Below are 22,402 nucleotides of genomic sequence, written 5' to 3' on the forward strand. Positions count from 1 at the left end.
GACTTGTTGACGCTTTAGGACAGGGCTCACATACCAAAAATTAAAAATTTAACACTAAAAAGATGATAAAAGTGTAAGTCTTTGTGGTGGCTCTGATACCAAACCTGTAACGACCCCAACTCATACCCCTTGAAAATGCAAAATATTTTTTTTTAAAACACGGGTTTTACAAAAAGAATATCGTTTTCTGTATCTAAACTTGTTGATGATATAAATTCTTCTGTCAAATTTACTCGTTCTTATGTGTATGTTAAGGATTGATGTCTTTTTTTTTGAGAAAATGATTTTTGAAAATATATTTTTACATGAAAAACAATGTGAAAACCAGGCACCAAATATAAAACCGGTTCTCACAAGTGGTAGAGACCGGGTCGAACTCAGGGAACAGGGAATACTTTGTATTCAAATATGCAACTAAACTACGCTTTATTGCCAAAATGGAAAAGTACGAGAAAAATAAAACTACTTAACTATTACATCAAGTGAATACCCTACACAGAGGGTTTAAAATGGTTTTATTACAAACCCCAAAATTGAATTAAATTCCTAAATTTTAAAAGAAAAACAAAAAGTGTCTTCTATGCTTGTGTCTCGTGTCGCGTGTCGGACGCGCACCACCACGGATCTCGCTCGCTTGCCTTCACTCAGCGCTTTCCTGCAAAACACGAACACACAAGCAGCGAAAGACGAAAAACTAATACTAAACTAAACGATGGACAATACGCAAAAATGTGCAAAACGAAAGGTATGCAAAACGCGAAAATAAAAAATGCCTAAAATGCATAAATTGCCTAAAATGCAATGACGTAATAATCTAAATGAAATTTCCTAAAATGCGATGCCAAAAAAAATACCTAAAATGCCTAAAATGAAATGTCGTAAAAACCTAAATGAAAACGCCTAATATGCGATGTCATGAAAAATGCAATCCGTGAAATGCAAATTGCTAATGCCGTAAAGAAAAATGTTAAAAACAGGTTGCAGTGAAGATGCATTTAAAAATTGCCGCAAGATTTACTTGAAAACTAATACCGTGAAAATCAAAGGCACAAGGTGAAATCGGCTGGTGTGAAAATCAAAGTGCTGTGAACAGTGAAAATAACTCTCACCCGTGAAGATGCAAATCGCTGTGAATCATGCTCAGATATGAACAACAATTGCCGTGAAATATGTATTAAAAAGAATAATGCCGTGCAAAGAACTTTAAAAACAGGTTGCCGTGAAAATGGGCCTCACGATGGAGTGAAGATGGGTTGCCGTGAAGGTGGCTGCCGTGAAAAGGGGCTCAGGTGGAGTGAAGATGGCTGCCGTGAAGTTCAAACCATTTTTAACACTAACTTGTTGCCGTGAAATGGATTTCACGGTAACAGCAGAGGAAGCACGACAAGGGCAAAGGAATCAGGCATAAACAATAACAGATCCGGCTAGAACAGGGAATTCCGATCGATCTGGATGGTTTCACGATGGCTCAAAGGCATTCCGGCCAGAGATCTGATCGGAGGTCGGATTTAACTCCACTGGATTCAAGAATGCCAGATTAGATCAGATCAGAGAACTTCTGATCGGATCAAGCATTCCGTCAATCAAACACTCCGGCAGCACGAAAAGGGATTCCGGTAGAATCAGGGGCTTATGGCCGATGTAAAGCAGAGGAGAGATTTCTGAATCTCACGATGATTTTCCGGTGAATGACTCTGGCTACAATTTTGCACGGTAGATCAAAGGAAGCTCCAGCAGATCAGAACTTCTTCTGATCACAGTCAATCTATCGATTTGTTTCTCAACAGATGGACCGATCTCTTTATGAAATGCACAGCAGATTGATCGATTTCTTTATGAAATGCACAACAGATCTCTTGCAGCTTTCACAACAATTCACACAAATGGATGCTATGAATGCGCATTTGATGTTCAGATGCTCTGAATGAATGAGATAAAAAAGATGTTGCAATGAGATGGATGCAGAATTCTACAGAACACTCGAACTTGATAATGCTATTGAAATTAATGGAACTAAAACGAAAATGTAAAAACACATTAGATGTTAAATCAGATTACAATTCTAGATTAAACAAAAATTTAGAATCAAACAGATTACACATACGATCTACTTTTTTTTTTGTTTCTGAACAACATAGACTAATTTAAGATGCAAACAGAAAAATTGAATAAGAAGAAAGAAGGAGAAGAGGTAGAGAAGAAGAAGGAAGAAAAGGGAAGCAATGCTTACCGTGGCTGGACTGGGTTGAGGAGAGAAGCGGCCACTCCCTTGCCGTCGACGAAACTCGATGAGAAATCTAGAACTCCGGTGAAGAAGGAGGGAAGAAGAAGAAGGAAAGAGGGGGAAAGAAAACATGAGGGAAAGAAGAAGAGGGGTTCACGTATTGGCAAAGAAGGACCCCCTTCTCAAATCTATATGTGGGGTTTTAAAGAAGAGTTTTAAAATTGCCCCACGTATTTTTCCTAAATTCTAAAAAGGGCTCCCTTTACACTTCTCTAAAAACTCGAATTTCTATGTTTATTCAACCTAAACTATTAAAACTATCTAAAAAAATATTACCTCTTTATTTTTTCGAACCTAATTTAATTACAAATCTAAATCCTAAAGAAATTATCACTAACTAATTCCTAAATGACCTAATTCGCCAAATTAACTCACAATTTATGCTTTTTTCCAAATTTTACCTTTTCGCGTGTTTTCTCGAAACTAACGATAAATGTGGGAATTTAATGCAATTATTCATCGGATCATGCATGAATTAGTATGATAAAATGTTAAAATAAATGCATGATCAAGGATCTTCAAACGAAGAAGACATTCACTGAAGGGGAGCGACGAGGAAACATGCATATCTTCAAGGAGGATCCAACTTCTCATTCTTCTTATGCCTTGAAGTCACCTTTTTTGGCGCCAACATCTCAGAGTCTCAAGTCTTGTCATACAGATATTTTTAGACTTTTTCATTGTAATAAGCCAAATTTGTGGCACAATAGATTAGGTCATTGTAGTCATGGTTTTATTAAGAAACTTGTGGCAGAAATTTTGATTCCAAAGTTCTGTTTAAATTTTGGCTTAGATGTTAAAAAATGTGTTATGTAGGAGTCATGTTTTTCCTTTTAAATTGGTTAATAAAAGAGTCTCAAAAGCTTTTGAAATTGTGTATCCTGATATATGGGGGCCAGCTCCTGTATGTTCTTCATCGGGAAGTCAATATTATGTTTTATTCATTGATAGTTATTCTCGTTTCACCTGGATATATTTCATGAAACATAAGTCCGAAGTTTTTAGATTGTTTCAAGACTTTTGTGCCGTTGTTAAAAATCGTTTATCTTCCAATGTTGTGCATTTCCAATGTGATGGTGGAGATGAATATTCTTCAAATGACTTTATTGATTTTCTTCGAAATAGTGAGATAAGTAAGTGTGTGTCCTGTAAACACACTCCTCAACAGAATGGAGTGGTTGTAAGAAAATATCGACATATCGTTGAAAGTGCCATGAGTATGCTTCATGATAGTAACATTCCTATTAATCTTTGGACAGAAGCCTTTCATACTGCAATACATGTGATTAACCGTCTGCCCATGGGAATTTTAGAAGACAAATCCCCATATTTTAACTTTCTTGGAAAGCATCCCGATTATAACAACTTGCACACCTTTGGTTGTGTTTGTTATATTCATATTGACAAATCTGTAAGGAATAAATTTCATGATAAAGCTGTGAAATGCAAGTTTGTTGGATATGTGGATGATTATAAGGGGTACATATGTTATAATCCGGTGACCAAGCATATCAAGATTTCCAGAAATGTTGTCTTTGATGAACAAAATTTTGAGAGCATGTCATTAGTAAAAGATCAGAACTCATTTCAAAATCTTGAAGTTTATGATCCCTGGTTAAGGGTTGAACTGTTTGAGAGTGAAAAGAGATCTCGTCTGCCATTTTATGAAGAATTGAATTCAAATGAACAATGTCTCGAACCTTCACATCCTCCTGAAAATGAGGTGCCTAAAGAATTCCAGAGATTAAGGGCAAGAGATAATGTCACGGACAATGCTAGGAAGGGTAAGAGTCAATCTTCTTTGAGAATATCGGAAAGGGTACGTCATCCTATTAAAAGATGGGTCAGCTATGATAATTTTTTATGGATTTTCAGTTGTTTATGTCTCAAGTAGAAAAACATGATGAACTTATTAATTTTCATCAAGCCATTAAATCGCATAAATAGATAGAGGCTATGAATGAGGAAATGGAAGCTCTTCATGAATGTCAAACCTTGAAAATTGTTCCTAGACCTGAAAAGAAAAATATTGTTGGATGCAAATGGGTTTATAAGATTAAGTATAAACCTGATGGATGCATTGAAAGATATAAAGCAAGACTTGTGGCATGCAATTTCACACAAGAATATGGGCAAGACTATGATGAGACTTTTAGTCCCGTTGTTAAGATGAGAACAATATAGGTTGTTTATATCTATGGCTGTTGATTATGGTTGGCAGTTAAGCCAGCTTGATGTTAAAAATATCGTTTTACATGGAGATTTGAAGGAGAAAGTTTTTATAGAGCAACCTCCTGGATATGCTAAAGGAGAACCCAAGGATTATGTCTGTAAACTGAAAAGAACTCTTTATGGATTAAAGCAAGCCTCTCGTTCTTGGTTTGAGAGTTTTTCTCTTAAAATTCAAAACTATGGTTTTTGCAGATGCTCTCTTGATCACTCTCTCTTTATTTTCAAGAATAAGGATGTCACTACTCTTTTACTCATCCATGTTGATGACATAATTCTTACAGGCAGTTCTAACAGTCATATACAGATCGTGAAAGAACTATTGATGCAAAATTTCAAGATGAAAAATCTTGATGACTTAAGGTATTTTCTCGGGGTTGAGGTGGATAGAAGAGATGATATTTTAACTCTTCCTCAACATAAATATACTCTTGATCTTTTGAGCAAGGTAGGTATGTCTAATTGTAAACCCCTAAGCACACCTTGTATTCTGCATCAAAAACTAAGTTCTAATGATGAAGACTTATATGATGATCCGACCAAATATCGGAGTATCGTTGGAATGCTTTAGTATCTCACCTTTACCAGGCCAGACATCGTATATTCTGTTAATCAAGTTTCTCAATTCATGCATGAACCAAGAACTGGTCATGTTGAAGCCGTGAAAGAAATTTTAAGATTTTTGAAATGAACTATTGGCGATGGTCTTCTTTATAAAAGAAATTGGATTGACAATAAAGAACATGAGATCATCACTTATATTGATGCGGATTGGGCTGGGGATCCGGATGAAAGGCGGTCTGTTTCTGGATATTGCATATTTATTGGAAAAAATCTGGTTTCATGGAGTAGCAGGAAACAAAGAGCCATTTCCAAGTCCAGTACTGAAGCTGAATACAGGTCTATGGCAGCTAGGACAACTGAAGCTACATGGGTCAAACATCTTCTTGCAGATCTTGGAGAAGGAATCCAACAATCATTTTTGTTGTGTGACAATCAGAGTACTATTAACATTGCATATAATCCTATACAGCATGGTCGTACAAAGCATATTGAGATAGATCAACATTTCATCAGACAGAAGGTTGAAGACAAAGAGATTGAGCCTCGTCACATTCGTACAAAAAGTCAAGTTGCAGATTTGTTCACCAAAGGCCTAACAAAGCATCAATTTTGATTCTTAAATAACAAGTTGTCCATGGTCCATGACCATCCACAACTTAAGGGAGGGTGATAAAATGTGTTTTGACATCATCGGATCCAGATCCGTGCATCTTATTATTCTTAGAGTGTTTTCTTGATGTAATGGCATCTACATTATTTTATTGTATTTTAAACCCTTTGTAATATATGTTGCATAATAAAGCATTAGGGCTAGCCATCTCTTGAGTGGCTGCTGTTTTGAGCATTCTCTTTCTCTCTATCCTTCTATCTCCTTTTCCTCTCAGTTCTTGATAGCTGAATGCAAGTGTGGTAGATTCTTACAATTATCAATTGCCCAAAGAAAAAAGGAGAGGATTTATCTAGAGAGTTCATGATTATGCAAAGTAGGCATGTCAAAATCAGTTACTACTGCCCTCAAAGAATCATGATCTCAGCCTTATTCAACATGATCACTTTTTTCCTATTATTGAATCAACATCCTGAACAATCACCACCTATTCAGAGTCCCACAAACTCCCATAGACATAACTTTGAGAAGATGTCAGGTTAAGTTAGTACATCCTATTCAAGTGTCAACACTGTCCACAATTTTGCTTTTTCCAGACAAATGCACGCACCCTTTAGAGTTTGTTTCCATGCATACTAACTCATCATATATGTGCTTCATTAGCAGTTAGTGTTTGTTGGCTGTGGAAAAAGAAATAATACATCCAAAAATAAATACGTTAAGCAATACTTAGACAATAGGCAAAGAGCTGAAAAGCAAAACAAACAACTTACATATTCTCTGGATCCATGTTTGCAAATGCATAAGCCGCACAACGCCCTGAATATGAGTAACCAGCATGCCTGGAGTTGGGGGTTACCAGTAAAAACATGTAAGGCATAACATGATCTAAGCATTACAGCATGTAACTTTCTTAGAGGATTGCATTAATACTTACGGGGCAATTACACCTCGAACACCAGCGGACTTTGCAATGCCAGATGCCCTAAGCCATCCATCAAGCTCTTCCTCCAGTTTGACAGCTAAATATAGTATATAAGTACAAGAAACAGAACAAGTTAGAGATTACCAAACACAAACAGGCAGATCAGCTTTCAAAAGTGTTTTCAACGCTCCCAATCTACACACATACTCCCAGCATGTTATTCAGAATTGCATTGGAGGGAAGGTCGAAGACATCAGAATTTCAAGTGCAAAATGATGCACTGCGTAAATGTACCATATAACAAACCAATAAACATTTTATTGCAATACAAAGCAGAGTGTTGATTATTGAACATATGTTCAAATTTACAATGCATATGTGGGCATGCATGCATGTGCATGCACATGCCTACATATTCAACTATAGCTTCCCAGTGCAAGTTGAGCTCAACAGTCGACACAAACAGCCACAGTGTTCCCAGTCCCACCAACTTCCCTTTCTACAACTTGCTTCAATTTGTCTGCTTTCTTTCAAATGAAACTCCATCAGGAAATTTCATCCTTCAACATTGTAAGCCATCAAACAGAGCAGGTCAAGCTCAACAGATGATACAAACAGCAAGTGCACATGAAAAAGGAAGATCAAATTTCCAACTAGCTTTTTTAAATGCTCTTGGGGCTACACAAAAAGGAAGATCCAATCGTATGGTGACTTGCTATTGGATACTACATGAAAAAACCATCGGTTAAGTTCCACGTACAGATGTTGAAGAAACCCTTATAGAAGTAAAATTAAAGAGAAAAAAGTGCTTTCATCCACAGAACATTTCAGATGATGATATGATCGATCACTACCTATTCAATAACTCAACAACAAGTGAGGTTGCCAAATATCTCAAGGGTGGACCAACTCAAGACATTCCCTGATAAAGTGGACTTGATTTTCATATTAAACACCACTATTTGGAGGGCTTTTACCCACCTCGTGTCCTAACTGGAAGAATCTAAAATAAGGAAGAATGTTTTAATATTATAATTTTACTGTGAGTTGGCAACTTGGTAAGGAATTTCTTCATACCATGAGATGGACTATGACAGGGTAATGCATTGACCACAGACTTTATATGGTTTGAAAGCCACAAGCATTATACATTATGGATTTTGATTATATAAGGGTGCTCTATCTCAAAGTGTTCAATTGCTATTTTTCAATACTCGTGCTTTTAATTTTTGAAATCATCAAGTGCGGGCATTAGGACCAGTACTTCTTGCTACACACGATAATGTGCGTGCATTGATTAAGAACATACACACTCCATTTAAGATCTACTTTTCCTTGAGGATTATGGAGATGAATCACCACCGCCATAATGCTTGACGTTGTTCAATGCAAATAACACTTCACAAATGCTTCCTACACCTCTTCCTATCTATTAATTACATCAACTTTATTTCAGCATTCGTCTGCTGTTTTTTAACCACTCTTAAATTGTTCTACATTAACTACATCTAAAGACAATTGGAAGCTGTTTCGAATGATTTAGTATCCAGAAGATACAAATCCGATCACGATTATCGGATACAAACATCTACAAATGTCGTGCATGCTTAACAACTAAAAGCAGTAAACGCAGAGCTTATCCAAACAGCCCGAACACAATATGATTGATACAATACACCAAACCAAGATTTTCCGGTAAGAAACTACAGAAACAAAACGAAAACGTGAATGCTAAATTTTCAATTTCTCGTGATTTTCAATTGCAATCAACTCTCATGCGATCTTCAACACGCAACAGAGAATAACGGAACCGAAAAAAAGGAAAGCAAAACGTCAATATTAGAACAAGCTCAGGATCAAGGAGATCACCGTTGTCGGTATACCACGACCCAGCGTGAGACGCCCGTCTGATCCTCTCCATAATAGAGCGGGAAAAGGATAGTAATTGCTTCTCGGATAAGGAGAACACGAGAAAGAGAAGAACCAAACAAAACCCTAGCTCCGATTTTCAGAAGGAAAAGGAGCTACAAAGACTGAGGAAGTTCTTCAAAGATTTAGGAATTGGGGAATCATATAACTGAAGGCGCATGCAGTGTAGCTATCCACCGCGATTAATCGGGAAGAAAAATCGCCGATCAACTTCGATCTGCTGCTCAAACGACGATCTTTTACAATTTGGGCGATGAATCGATCTTCGATTTGCAGGAAAAGTATTGTGAAAACGATGATTTGGGAATCAAAGGAGTCACGGAAGGGAAATCAGATTCCCACAGTCGGAGAGGCCGATACTCTATTGCTTCTCCTGCTGCTTCTTGGCCTCCTCCAGCTCTTTTCTTATCCGCTTCCCACTTTCGTCTCTATCTTTTCTCGGCTTCCTCCACACTCTTCAGAAATCAGCTTCCCCGCCGACCATCCTTCTTCTTTTTCCCACCAAAAAGATTCACGCGTGTCAGTCAAGGCTTCACACGTCACAAAGATTCCTCAATTTAAGCCCGTGTCGTATCCTTTCATATATTATTTTAAAGTAGTTATTTTTTACAAATTGATGCTCACCTTATAGCCAATTTGCAAAACAGTGCCTGTGTCATATGCCACTTCGCAAATCAGTGCTCGCCTTTCTCACCACCCGACAAGCTGAATATGACCTAGGTACTCGGCTCGACTTGTACAAGCTCGTTAGTCCGTAAAAAATATATTTTAGATATATTTTACATGTATTCTTTTGTAATCCTATTTCTTCCAACCAGTGGCGGAGCCAGAAGTTTTTTGTTGGGTGGGCAGACTTCGGGTGGTGATCATCGGCCTCTGTCGGTGGCGCAGTGGCACGAAGCTTCCATGGTGGTGAAGATCATACATCGAGATCAAAAGCCTGTTTCGGTAGTTGAGCCACCTCCTTCTCGGTGGTGATCCAGCAGCAAGCCGAAGGTCTTCCAACTGAGGTGCCTCAGCTCTCTCGGAGGGGATGGTCCTCGCCACAACATCGAGGCAAAGCAACTCTGTATCGCAGGGAGGTGTGATCTCCCACTCTTGCACGACCCTGCTCTGATCTTCTTCGACAAGCATTCACAAGGAAAGAATGTAACCTCCAAATCGTGGGGAATGAAGAAGAAGACCAGAGTCGTATCATATTTCAACTCGGTTTCTAATTTTGGGGTGGGTGACCGCCCATCCATGCCCACCCCTGGCTCTGCCACTGCTTCCAACAGTAAAACAGTATATTTTTTCTATAAACAAGCCAGTTGGAACTCTGCTCGTTTAACTCAAGCCGATTATCAGCTCGAGTTCGGCTTGGCTCACAACAATAATGAGCCAAGCTTGAACACTTCAAGCTCAAACTAGTCCTTCTGTCAATAGAAGTTAGTTTGACCATGGTCGAACACTAACCATGGTTAACTGGTCACCAAGATGCGCTTCATCAAATAGTGGTTAGTGTATTCACATTTTGCAAATTGGTTCTTCTGTAAGGGTAAAACCATCGATTTGTTTGCTCTAAAACAGTTACCATCAGGAAAGCTAACAATGTTAACGAAAGGACATGACGTTGTAGAACACGCTGTCTCGCCCTGTCCAGCGCCCTCAAATTTTTTTAATTTTTTAAATGTTTTTTTTTTGTGCACGTCCTCTGCTGTCCCGTCCTTGTTCCAGAGAGGGAGAGGGGGGGCATCCGTGAGGTGCACATAGCGGGCGTCTGCACATCCTGTGTTTGCATGTGCACGGATGCATGTAGGGCCCATGCGCTGAGTGTCCCACAAACGGGCGTCAACGAGGACGCAAACACCCCACCAAGAACTGATTTTCAAGTTGAATGAAAACGGGCGTCCTCCTGCCTCATTTTAGCAACTGCTCCGGCCAGACAAGGAGTCTCAGTTGGTGTCCCCCTGCCTCGTTACCAAACGCAATAAGCTATATATACATGAACGGCCTGATTTTTTTTTTATGAGAAATAAAGATCAATAAAGCAACATAAAATTATTTATAGGAAGCTCACACAAGCAGCCAATGGAGATCCAAGCATTGTACAATTAAACATCAAAAGCTGAAACTTTCTGCCAAGGATCCAACTTAATTCAATTTTTTATTTTAGACATGATATATAATGTAAATGATGACTCATGCTTGTGGTATCTACGTTATAGTGATTTGCACTTCAATGATTTGAAATTGTAAGCTTGGAGAGCCAAAATGCATCTTAAACTGGTGATATATGTGGACTGATACAAACTATATTTTTAAAGAAGAGTAAATATTTTTTATTATTTACTTATGATTTTTTTTTGTATGAGTTAAGTGTTCTTTCTTATTCAAAAGTTAAAGGCGTTTGAAAATTTTCAAGAATTTAAATCCTTTATAAAAAAAGAAAGTAAACATGTTATAAAAACTCTCAACACTCTAGGATTCCAGTATGGTGATAAATAATAAGACCCGTACTTGAAGGTTCTATTAATATATAAACCCTGATACAGTTTGTGAAATTTTATACCAGACCCGAACCAACCCAACTCGAGTTTTGATTAAGACCCACAAATTTTCAATGTAAAAATGATAAAAAAATACGGTTTTATCGGATATGGTCTGGTTCTAGTTCATGTAGTTTTTATTGGATTTGGGTATGGTTTTTTCTTATAGTGGACCTGATTAGACCTGAGTTCAAACCCATATCATACTCAAAAATCGAGTCCAAGTTTGGTTTCACCTGGGTTCGAACCAAACCCGACCCGTTGACACCCCTAGTCACCTTTGGGACTTGGCCTGATTCTTTTTTTTTTTATGACGAAGAACCCTCGCCAGGAAAACCCTGGGTGGGGCCCACGACCACCTTTCCTTAGGTGGCCCACCAGGACCTGGCCTTATTCAAGCATGAATGGGTACAAAAAAGACCAATTTATATCAGACACGGGGGGGGAACTATAAATGAAACCTTGAAAATATTACGATGTTCCCATGTAAGGCTTTTGGTGCTTCAAAAAAAAAAAGAGCTAGAGCCCAAACAAAATTTTAATTACACTGTAAACAGCAGGTCAAGGATGTCATTTTTAAGATGTAATAAAGCATCTGATTTTTTGTTGCCCTCGCTTTTGCTTGTATAATATTTAGGAAATTTGAAAAGACGACCTGCGTCTATTTGACAACGGATATATTTCTGGTTGAAATCACGCTACATTTAACCAACAGCTCTTGAGTTCAAATCCTATCAATAACTTTCTCCCAACTTTTAGGGGTTGATTCTTAGCAAATCGGACATCTGGGGTTGTCATATTAAGTATATATTTTCTCTATATACATTGAAGAATATATGTGAGGGGGTAATAGCTAGCTTAGCAAATTATATTTTCTCTATATATATTGAAGAATATATGTGGCATAACAGCTTATTAGTGATTTTAATTGTGGACTCCAAGTTACATGCTGATGAACACTGACATCAGCTGTTGGCAAATACACGCCAAGGATCATAGACAACCTTAGTGAAAATGTGATAATTAGTGTTTTCAATTTTGGCGTTATTTTTAAATGCCCTATGAGCTGCTAAATTTTGTAGTCTTTTACTTTTTCTTGCTCAAAGATCTCTCTTAGGTTATGCTTGAATCATTGTCCTTCGCCTCAAATGGGATGAAATAAACGTGGGGGACGATGATTTTAACAAACTTTGGATGTGGTGGACGCTCGTAATAGCGTCAACTTCATTCCTTTCCCTGTTAAAAAAAATTAGGATGCGGGGAAGACGTTTAAAAAAAACAAGGGTAAGGGTCCTCCAACTCTCTCTCTCTCTCTCTCTCTCTCTCTCTCTCTCTCTCTTTCTCCTTGGCAACCAGTCTCTCTCCTTGGCAACCAGGGAGTCACCGACGTTGGGGATGAGGCTGCCATCGAGAATCCAGTGACGCCGTCAGAAATGAGGCCGCCGTTGAGGTTTCCCCTTTTCTTTCTTCTTCTTTCTTTTATTTTGGTTTGAATCAAATTTTTTAAGGCATTTTTAGGTTTTCATATGTGAGGGTTTTCTTAGATTAGGAGTTTTTGTTTGATTTTCATAGATTAGGTTGGGTGGATGAAATGGAAAAGTGCAACTGGAGTGTTGTGCGATCGTAGAATGCCATTGCGGTTGAAGGGAAAGTTTTATAGGATGACTATTAGACCCGCTTTATTATATGGTAGAGAATGTTGGGCTGCCAAGAGACATCATATTCAAAAAATGAGTGTAGCTGAGATGCGGATGCTTAGATGGATGTGTGGAAATACAATAAAAGATAAGATTCAGAACAAGGAGATGCGTAAGAAGGTAGGTGTTGCACCCATTGAAAATAAGTTGCGAGAGAATCATTTACGGTGGTTTGGACATATTCGGTGAAGGCCTAATGATGCTCCAGTTAGAAGGTTGGAGAAATGGGAAAATATATTAGTTAAAAGAGGTCGGGGTAGGCCTAGGAAGACTTGGATGGAGATGATAGGAAAGGATATGAATGCTTTGAACCTCACCGAGGACATGGCATTGGATAGAAATGATTGGAGGAAAAGGATTCATGTGGAAGACCCTAAATGAATTTCTTTTTTTGTTTATATCGCTGACCCCAATTGTTTTGGGATGAAGGCGTAGTTGTTGTTGTTGTTGTTTGTCGTAGGTTTTTGTTTGATTTTATTGATTAGGGTTCTCTTCTTTATTAGGGTTTCTTCTTCTTGATTATTTTTTTTTCTATATATTGATTAGGGTTTCTTGTTCTTTTTCATTCTTTTTCCATCAAACAAAGGACATTTGTTAGATTTTAAAAATGTTCTATTCTTTTTGTTCATTTAGTCCAACCCTTGGACAAGCTATGAAACACAGTGTTGTGAGAGGCGTACGCCTCAGTACCTGAAGCGTACGCCTCAGAGGCGAGGCGCACGCTTAAAGTACTGAGGCGTTGCTGTGATGCGCCCCTCATCAATCTCCGACCAGTTGTGACCACCGACCACCGGAGTTGCTGTGCTGCTGCTCAGTCTTCTCCGACCACCGGACGACCAGCATATCCCTCGCTTCCGTACCAGCTGGGCGCATGGTCCTCTTACTGCATCCCCTCCCACCGCTTCACTTCCATACCAGTTGTGAGAGGCGTACGCCTCAGTACCTAAGGCGTACGCCTCAACGCCTCGCTTCGCCTCATCGCATTTAACAACCTTGATGAAACATACCTTAGGGTACACTCTTGTAGGACCATTAGAATATAAGAACAAGAAATGTGAGAATTAAAGTGTCAAATCGAGAGTTTGGTAGTTTTTTTCGATGTGATATGCATGCAACGTGCTCTTAAATTGATAAAGTGACAACTATCAAGTAATTTAGTCTGTCCTAAGCTTAATCAATGCAGGAGGGTTTTTTTCCTTAGCTATTTCTCATGAAAAAGAACACCTCTTCCTGTCATGTCCTACAGCTTTACAGGTCTGGAAGCTAATTTGCAGCCGATTCAATCAATGGTTCTTACCTTCTAGAGTTATATTGCTTTCCCTGAAAGGCTGTACCCACAGGTTCAAACAGAAACAATTGAACCAAGCATGGTTAGTGTCGCTTCCAATCACTATTTGGAAGTTATGGCAATTGAGGAATGCCGTTCGTTATGTTTGAAAATCTCCTGAACCAAGAACTATTATGGCATGATATGAGCCCTGATTGGGCTCTCCTTTGTAGCTCTGTAATTTGGTTTATCCTTGCGTGGTCCGCCTAACCCCAGCTTTCTCTGTTGAAAAAAAGAGAAACCGCGCTCACCAAGGGGCGGCTCTTCGACATCATGTAGGAGCAGTTTGTGCAATTCTCCATGGGACGTTGCAAGTTCAAACCCTACTGGTGTATGGGTGGTTGAATAACTGCCTGATAATTTGAACAGGCCTAATTCCCCAGCTCAGTTGTGGGAAAAAAACAAACCACACTCATGGTTCATACGTCTCACTACGGGCCAAGAGGTGCCATGTCCACTATGGCCTACTTTAGTGTCCATAGTGTAAAACTCAAATTTTGGCAAGTATAGGATAAGCTGTGGATTGGGTCTGGCTTCAACTTTAGATTCTCGTACTCCAAGGTGGACATACCTTGATTCATTGTCTCAAACATTGTATGTTTCTAGATCCAAAATGGTGGCTTGGTTTAGATCTAAATTAAGATTTGGTCCAAGCAAGGGACTGTTTAGGTCAATACAGAGGGTTAGGCGTAGCTCAGACCAAGTTGGTGCCAGTGTTAAAGCCTAGGTTCAAATTTAATTAAAATATGTGATCTAAATCTGCTTCTAATCCAGAATAAAATTTCGATTTAGGTACAAATTGGGGTACGATTAATGGTCCACGTTCAAGTTTTAGCTAAACCTAGATATCAAGTTTACATCTAAACCATCCTCAAGCCCAAATTCAAATAATTAAGAAGTCTATATTGAACAAGGATCAGAAGGAAAAGACCAGATTTGTTTCTGAACACGGATCCTCAACTTTTTGCAAATGGAGGGTCCTCAAAAATCCCTCAAGTATGGTTTGAGGATCCATGTTTTGCAAAAAGTTGAGCGTGTACAAAAACAAATGGAGGGTCCTCAAATATGAGATTCACATATTTGAGGGATTTTTGAGGGCCCTTCATTTGCAAAATGTTGAGGTGGGCCTCACACCAGTTGCTCTCTCTCTCTCTCTCTCTCTCTCTCTCTCTCCACGGAGGTGAACCGGACGCCCACACGCCACCGCTGGCGACCCTATTTTGGTGGCCAGCACCGCCGGCCACCCTTCTTTCTCCCTGCGCCCACCACAACCATCCTCCACAGGACGCCATCGACTTCCCTCTCCTCTCTGCTATTTCCGGTGATCAGACCCATCTGCCCGGCCAACCCTGCCGCTTCCCCCTCTATTTTTTCGGGGTTCGGCAACAGCCATCAAGGCTGCCGCCTATCTGCCCGGCCAACCCTGCCGCTTCCCCCTTTGCTTTTCCGGCATTCGGCTACAGCCATCGAGGCCGTCGCCGACATGCTCGGCCTGGCCGCCTCCTGCCTCGACCTCTTCTCCTTCCTTCTCTCACTTTCTGGCGAGCAGCAGCCTCTTCCTGTCCAGCCGGTGACCCAAGTGATGCAGTCCTCCTCTTCTTCCTTCTTTCTGGCAAGCCGCAGCCCCACAGGCAGGGCTACATGCCATCACCTCCATCACCGTGCTTCTTCAATTTTCGAAACCGAGCTCGACGACATAGCCGCTTCGCAGCCTTCTTCGTTAGGTGATGAATAACCCGCGTAGCGAAGCTTTGACCACACGTGCATTTCCAAGATTTTTTGCATGGGACCTGTGGCAGTCGTTAGGCCTCGCCCACACGTTCGGATCGATTAAGAGCACGGTAGAAAAATCCGTAGGGGCATTTTAAAGATTTTTTATAAAGGTTGAGAATTTTTATATATTTTTACATAGGATTTTAATATTAAAATATTCATATATATTTTTTATGAGATTTTACGTAAAATAAAATTTGCATGCATACTTTCTTATGAGATTTTACGTAAAATAATTCACATGCATGTTTTTCTATAAAGTTTCACGCATGATAGTTTCATGCATACTTGTCAATAATCACTATAAGAAAATTGTCAATTAGAGACAGATATTTGCGACAGATTTTACTAGCGATGGAACACTTTCATCGCAACATCCGTTGCTAGTTAGCGACGACAGGTTTTTGTCGCAACACACCCGACGTTTAGCGACGGATTTGGTGACGAACATTTTTCCGTCGCTACTTAGCGACGACGTTAGCGACAACACTATTCTGTTGCTAACTGGTCATCTAAATTTACGAGGGCATTGCGACGAAATTAGGCCGTCGCCAAATCCGTCGCTAACTTTCGCGTAAATCCCTAATCAGAGTCATTTTTCATCTTTTTGTTTTGTCTCTCCCGCCTGCCCGACGCAATCCTCCGTCGCCCGCCGGTCTGTCGCCCGACCTGTCGCCCCCCGCCCGACGACTCCCAAGTAAATCCATTTTTAGGTTTTTCTGATAAAAGGGGCGCCTGGCCCTTTTATTTTTTCTGGCAGGGGGTCGGCCCCCCTGCCTCGTTTGTATTATGCGGCAGGGGGGGCGACCCCCTGCCGCATTTTGTGTTTTTTGGCAGGGGGTCGCCCCCCTGCTTTTTCAGCAGGGGGTCGCCCCTCTGCCGCGTTTTGTGTTTTTCGATAGGGGGGGCGACTACCCTGCCTCGTTGTTTGATTCGGGCAGGGGTCGCCCCGCTGCTTTTCTGATAGGGGGTTGCCCCCTGCCTCGTTTGTTTTTTTCGGCAGAGGGGTCACCCATTGTCGCGTTTTATGTTTTTCGGCAGGGGGGCGACCCCTGCCTCGTTGTTTTATTCGAGCAGGGGGTCGCCCCCCACCCCCCCGTCGCGTTTTGTGTTTTTTCGGCAGGGGGGCGACCTCCCTGCCTCGTTGTTTTATTCGAGCAGGGGGCGCCCCCTGCCACTTTTTTTCCGGCAGGTGGGGGGGGGGGGCGACCCCCTGCCTCATTTTTTTTTCGGCAGGGGGTCGCCCCCTGCCTCATTTTTTTATTTGGGCAGGGGGTCGCCCCGTGCCTCTTTTTTTTTTTTGGCAGGGGGGCCGACCCCTGCCTCATTTTTTTTATTCGGGTAAGCCCCCCCCCCTGCTTTTCCGGGAGGGGGAGGGGGGCGACCCTGCCTCATTTTTTTTCGGCAGGGGGTCGCCCCACCTGCCTCATTTTTTTTTTCGGCAGGGGGCGACGGGCCGGGTGGCGCCCAACGATCGCCGGGTTCCTGAACCACGGCATCACCCCGTGCCTGCCGCTTCGGGGGATGATCACTGGCTCCGGAGACCTCGTGCTGCTGTCGTACATCGTTGGCCTACTGACTGGCCGACCGAACTCGAGGGCGGTCAGGCCGAACGGAGAGGTGGTCAACGCCCGGGAGGCGTTCCGCCTCACCGGAATCCCGTCCGACTTCGATCTTTATTCTAATTTTTTTTCTTTCGGCAGACGATGACTTCATTTTAATACAGTGTCTTTTGCAGATTTCTAAACGGATCCTGCTTGTGCCCCACCACCCGTGGTAAGTGACAAAAACAATGGAAATCGGGTAAATACCCGTGGTGAGTAAGTGATGCAAGCGCATCACATGTTATTTAATTTATTGGATGCAACACTTTATTGTCCACACACTCACTTAGTTGTTGATATCTAGGACTGTTTTTATTGGAGTTTGGAGATCATGCTGAGCATGATTTTAATTTATGAGAATAGAAGTGTTCTTATTTTTTGAGTACGTATTTCATGCTAGGCATGGTAGTAGTTAGCGGGATATTGAAGTGTGTTTACTGTTGGTACATGTTTGACATTTTTTTATATGAATGTTTTCGATGTATTGCAATGTTTGATGTGATTATATCCATGCTTGCATGTAGTTACTTTCAATTTGATTATGACTTACATGTGAAATTGTATAATGAAAGCATGCTTCAAATGAATATATCGTGTTATGAATAGTTTGCACATGAAAATATTAAGTTATTAATACACACATCATAATTCTTGTGATTGTACGACATCATATATTGCATGATAAATTTGATATTTTCTTCATCATACTGATGATTCCCTTTTAACTGGTTAGGATACTATTCGTAACATTATACAACAAAATGACTGCAAACCGTGAATGAATATACCGTAGGATAGTTGACAATGAGTTATCACATGAACATATGGATGGTGTTGAAAGTTTTATTGAATTTGCAACGGCAAGTGTCAATACAGTGGATCCTACAGGTCGGATTAGGTGTCCCTACAAGATTTGTAAGAACAATCGATTTGTAGAACCTCATGGCATTAGACATCACCTATACATGAAGGGTTTTGTGAGCGATTATCAAAATTGGACGTTTCATGGTGAAGAATTTAGAAACAATTTTGATATACGGGTGAATGTGGTGCACGATAATCCATATATGGATTTGATATTTGATGTCGTAGGAACAAAACTGGGTTCTGCTATGGGTCCTAATGATGTAACAACTGCAGTAGATGAAGAATCACCAAACGATGCAGCTAGTAGATTTTATGATTTACTTAGAGATGTTGATGAACCACTTTGGAACAGTTGCGAGAGTCACACTATCTTGCTTGCAGTTCTTCAACTAATGAATTTGAAGTCCGAGTATAATTTGAGTCAATCATGTTTTGACCGTTTGTGCATGATTGTGAAGAGTATGTTGCCCAAAGATAAGAAATTGCCACAAAAATTTTATCATGCGAAGGTTGGTCAACACTCTAGGTATGGGGTATAAAAAAATAGATGTTTGTCCAAATCACTACATGTAGTATTTTAAGGATCAGAAAACAACATATCATGCCCGTCATGTGGGCATCCTCGGTTCAAGCCAAAGACAAGAGGCAATGGTAGCACGAGATCAAAAGAAGTTTCATACAAGTCGCTATGCTACTTTCCTATCACTCCGAGATTGCAACAATTGTATATGTCTTCAAGGACAGCTAAACACATGAGATGACATGCAAATAAAGTTTGACATAATGAATACAAGATCACGCATCCTGTTGACGCGGAAGCCTGAAACCACTTTGATCGTACTCATCAGAACTTCGCAATGGAAGTGCGAAATGTTAGACTCGGTCTATGTACAGATGGATTTAATCCATTTGGGGGTAGATCAACTCCATACTCATGCTGGCCAGTATTTGTAGCTCCATACAACCTTCCACCAAGTTTGTGTATGAAGCGTCCAAATCTTTTCTTGTCTCTATTGATCCCTGGTCCGACCTCACCTGACCAAAATCTTGATGTATATTTAAGGCCATTGATTGATGAACTAAAAGTACTGTGGGATGACGGTGTTACTACATATGATGCCAAAAAAAAACAAAATTTCAATATGAAGGTCATTTTTCTATGGACAATAAGTGACTTTCCTGCATATGGTATGTTATCTGATTGGAGCACACATGGGAGATTGGCATGTCTGTACTGCATGGAGGACACAAAAACTTTTAGATTGACGCATGGAAGGAAGCCTTGCTGGTTTGAGTGTCATCATCGATTTCTACCCAGCGATCATCCATTCCGACGACAAAGAAATGTGTTTCAAGCAGACACAACTGAAATGGAAGGTCCACCCATAAAATTGTCTGGTACAGAGATTTTAAGAAGATTGTGATACTTTTCAGATGTATTAGCAGATGCCCGTAGTCTGACACCCTTCCTTAGATTTGGGAAGGATCATAATTGGACAAAGAAATCTATTTTTTGGGAACTACCATATTGGTCGACCCTATTGATACGACATAATTTGGATGTGATGCATGTGAAGAAAAATGTGTTTGATAATGTGTTCAATATAGTAATGAATGTTAAAGAGAAAACAACGGATAATCTAAAGGTCTGTATGGATTTAAAAGTAATATGTAAAATACCAGAATTGGAACTCAAAGAGTATAATGACAAAGTACTGAAACAAAAGGCAAGGTACGTGCTTGGACCTGATCAAATAAAACAGGTAGGTCAATGGTTGAGACAGTTGAGATTTCCAGATGGATATGTCTCTAACATTGCTCGGGCTATGAAGATTGACGATGGACAATTATATGGGTTGAATGGACAGTTATATGGCTTGAAGAGCCATGATTGACATATCTTTATGCAACGATTGATACCCCTAGCATTCTATGATATATTAGACAAACCTATGTGGGGGGTATTGTTTGAGTTGAGTGGATTTTTTAGAATATTGTGCGCATTGAAAGTCGTAGTATCTGATGTAAAAAATCTAGAGGACTCTGTCATCACTACTGTTTGTCTGATAGAAAAGTTTTTTCCGCCAACATTTTTCGATGTTATGGAACATTTGATCATACATTTGTCATATGAACTAAGGGTTGGTGGTCCTGTGCAATATCGATGGATGTACCCATTTGAAAGGTATATGTTTTTTTATATTTGTTTTTTCAATGACAGATATTTCAAATTTGAAGTGTATATTTTTGACAGATGCATGTTTGACCTAAAAAAAAGTTCGTAATAAAGCAAGAGTAAAAGGCTCTATTTGTGAGACGTACACTTTAAAAGAGATTTCAAATTTCTCATCTATGTACTTTGAACCTCACATTCCAACACGTTACACATACCCGCCTCGTAATGATGATGGAGAACATGTAACTGTAGTTAACAAGCTGTCGATATTTCAACCACTTAGGCATGCATTTGGTAGTTTTCAATCAAGACTCTTGACAGATCGAGAGCAAGATGCAACACACATCTATATTCTTTTTAATTGCTCAGCGATCGACCCATACATCGAGTAAGTATATATAGACGCAATATAATTCTAAATCCTTTTATGTTCTATATGTGCATACATGGTTCGGTAATATAAGTATTTGTGGTTTGCAGATGATTTGATCTGGAGTTGCGAAGAGAAGATTCACATCTCACTGATGTAAAAGTACAAAAAGAACATGAAACTAAGTTTGTGGAGTGGTTGAAACAATTGGTAAGGACGCTCACATAAATTATGTACTTGTAAACAACACTAAGTTACTTAATTGGTCGTGATCACAATCATTGTTTATGTTTGTGTGTAGATCCGCTATGGTGATGTTAAAGATCAAGGAATATGTGATTTACAAAATGGTCCGACCAAAGTTGTGTAATGTTACAACGAGTACATCGTAAATGGTTATTGATTCCATACAAAAGATTACGGTATAAACAAATCAATGATGAATAGTGGCATGTGTGTCAAGGGTAGCAACTACGGTGAAAACGAACATGATTACTACGGTGTTATAGAGGAAATAATGGAGTTGACTTACTTAGGTATAAATAATAGGGTAACTTTATTCAAGTGTCATTGGTTTGATCAAACTGCAACAAGAGTCGACAAAGCATTAGGCATTGTGGAGGTGAATCATAAATCAAGATTTGGAACATATGAATCATTCATATTAGCCTCACAAGCTCAACAAGTTTATTATACTTTATATCCGAGTACAAAAAAGTCAAATAGAAATGAATAGTGGGCAGTTTGCAAGGTAAAGTCCAAACTATATCCCGAATATGATTAGTTACAGGAAGACAAGTTAACTGAAGAGAGTGATTACTATCAATCAGATGATATCTATGACTTCTCTTATGGTGACGATGTTGCGCATTATATGCATGTCATATCTCTATTGGTCGATGAAACATTCATAGAAGACTGTGATCCAAATGATATACCAAGTGGATGGGCAAACAATGAAGAAGATAAAGAAAAACAAGAAGAATATGAAAGTCAAACAAGTGATGAGGAAGAATTCTCAAGCTAGTGAGCAAAATCTTGTAACACAAACCTCTATTTGAATGTATTGCAACACTTGATGTGAATGATTTGAATGTATTGCAATGATGTGAATGATTTGCAGGTATTCCAATGATGTGAATGATTTGAATGTATTGTAATACTTGATGTGAGTGATTTGAATGTATTGTAATACTTGATGTGAATAATTTGAATGTATTGCAATACTTGATGTGAATGATTTGAATGTATTGCAATACTTGATGTGAATGATTTGAATGTACTGCAATACTTGATGTGAATGATTTGCAGGTATTCCAATGATTTGAATTATTTGAATATATTGCAATACTTGATGTGATTGATTTGAATGTATTGCAATACTTGATGTGAATGATTTGAATGTATTGCAATGATGTGAATTATTTGAATGTATTACAATACTTGATGTGAACGATTTGAATGTATTGCAATGATGTGAATGATTTGCAGGTATTCCAATGATTTGAATGTATTGCAATAC

At 39.5% G+C, this 22,402-nt stretch overlaps 1 protein-coding gene across 1 annotated transcript in view; it reads right to left on the reverse strand.

The window, feature by feature from the left end:
- The window catches only part of LOC149835362 (uncharacterized), a 28,218-nt gene extending 19,154 nt beyond the window's left edge, over positions 1 to 9,064 (reverse strand). The window contains exons 1-3 of the mRNA XM_090010507.1: positions 8,479 to 9,064; positions 6,622 to 6,706; positions 6,458 to 6,526 (exon numbers count right to left, since the gene is read on the reverse strand). Coding sequence (XP_089866633.1) covers positions 6,458 to 6,526; positions 6,622 to 6,706; positions 8,479 to 8,530 — 206 coding nt within the window. The 5' untranslated portion in view covers positions 8,531 to 9,064. The remainder of the gene's footprint in view (positions 1 to 6,457; positions 6,527 to 6,621; positions 6,707 to 8,478) is intronic.
- Positions 9,065 to 22,402: the final 13,338 nt, after the last annotated feature.

Source organism: Nuphar pumila, chromosome 6 (genome assembly GCF_984573655.1).
Source record: "Nuphar pumila chromosome 6, dmNupPumi1.hap1.1, whole genome shotgun sequence".
Lineage (NCBI taxonomy): Eukaryota > Viridiplantae > Streptophyta > Magnoliopsida > Nymphaeales > Nymphaeaceae > Nuphar > Nuphar pumila.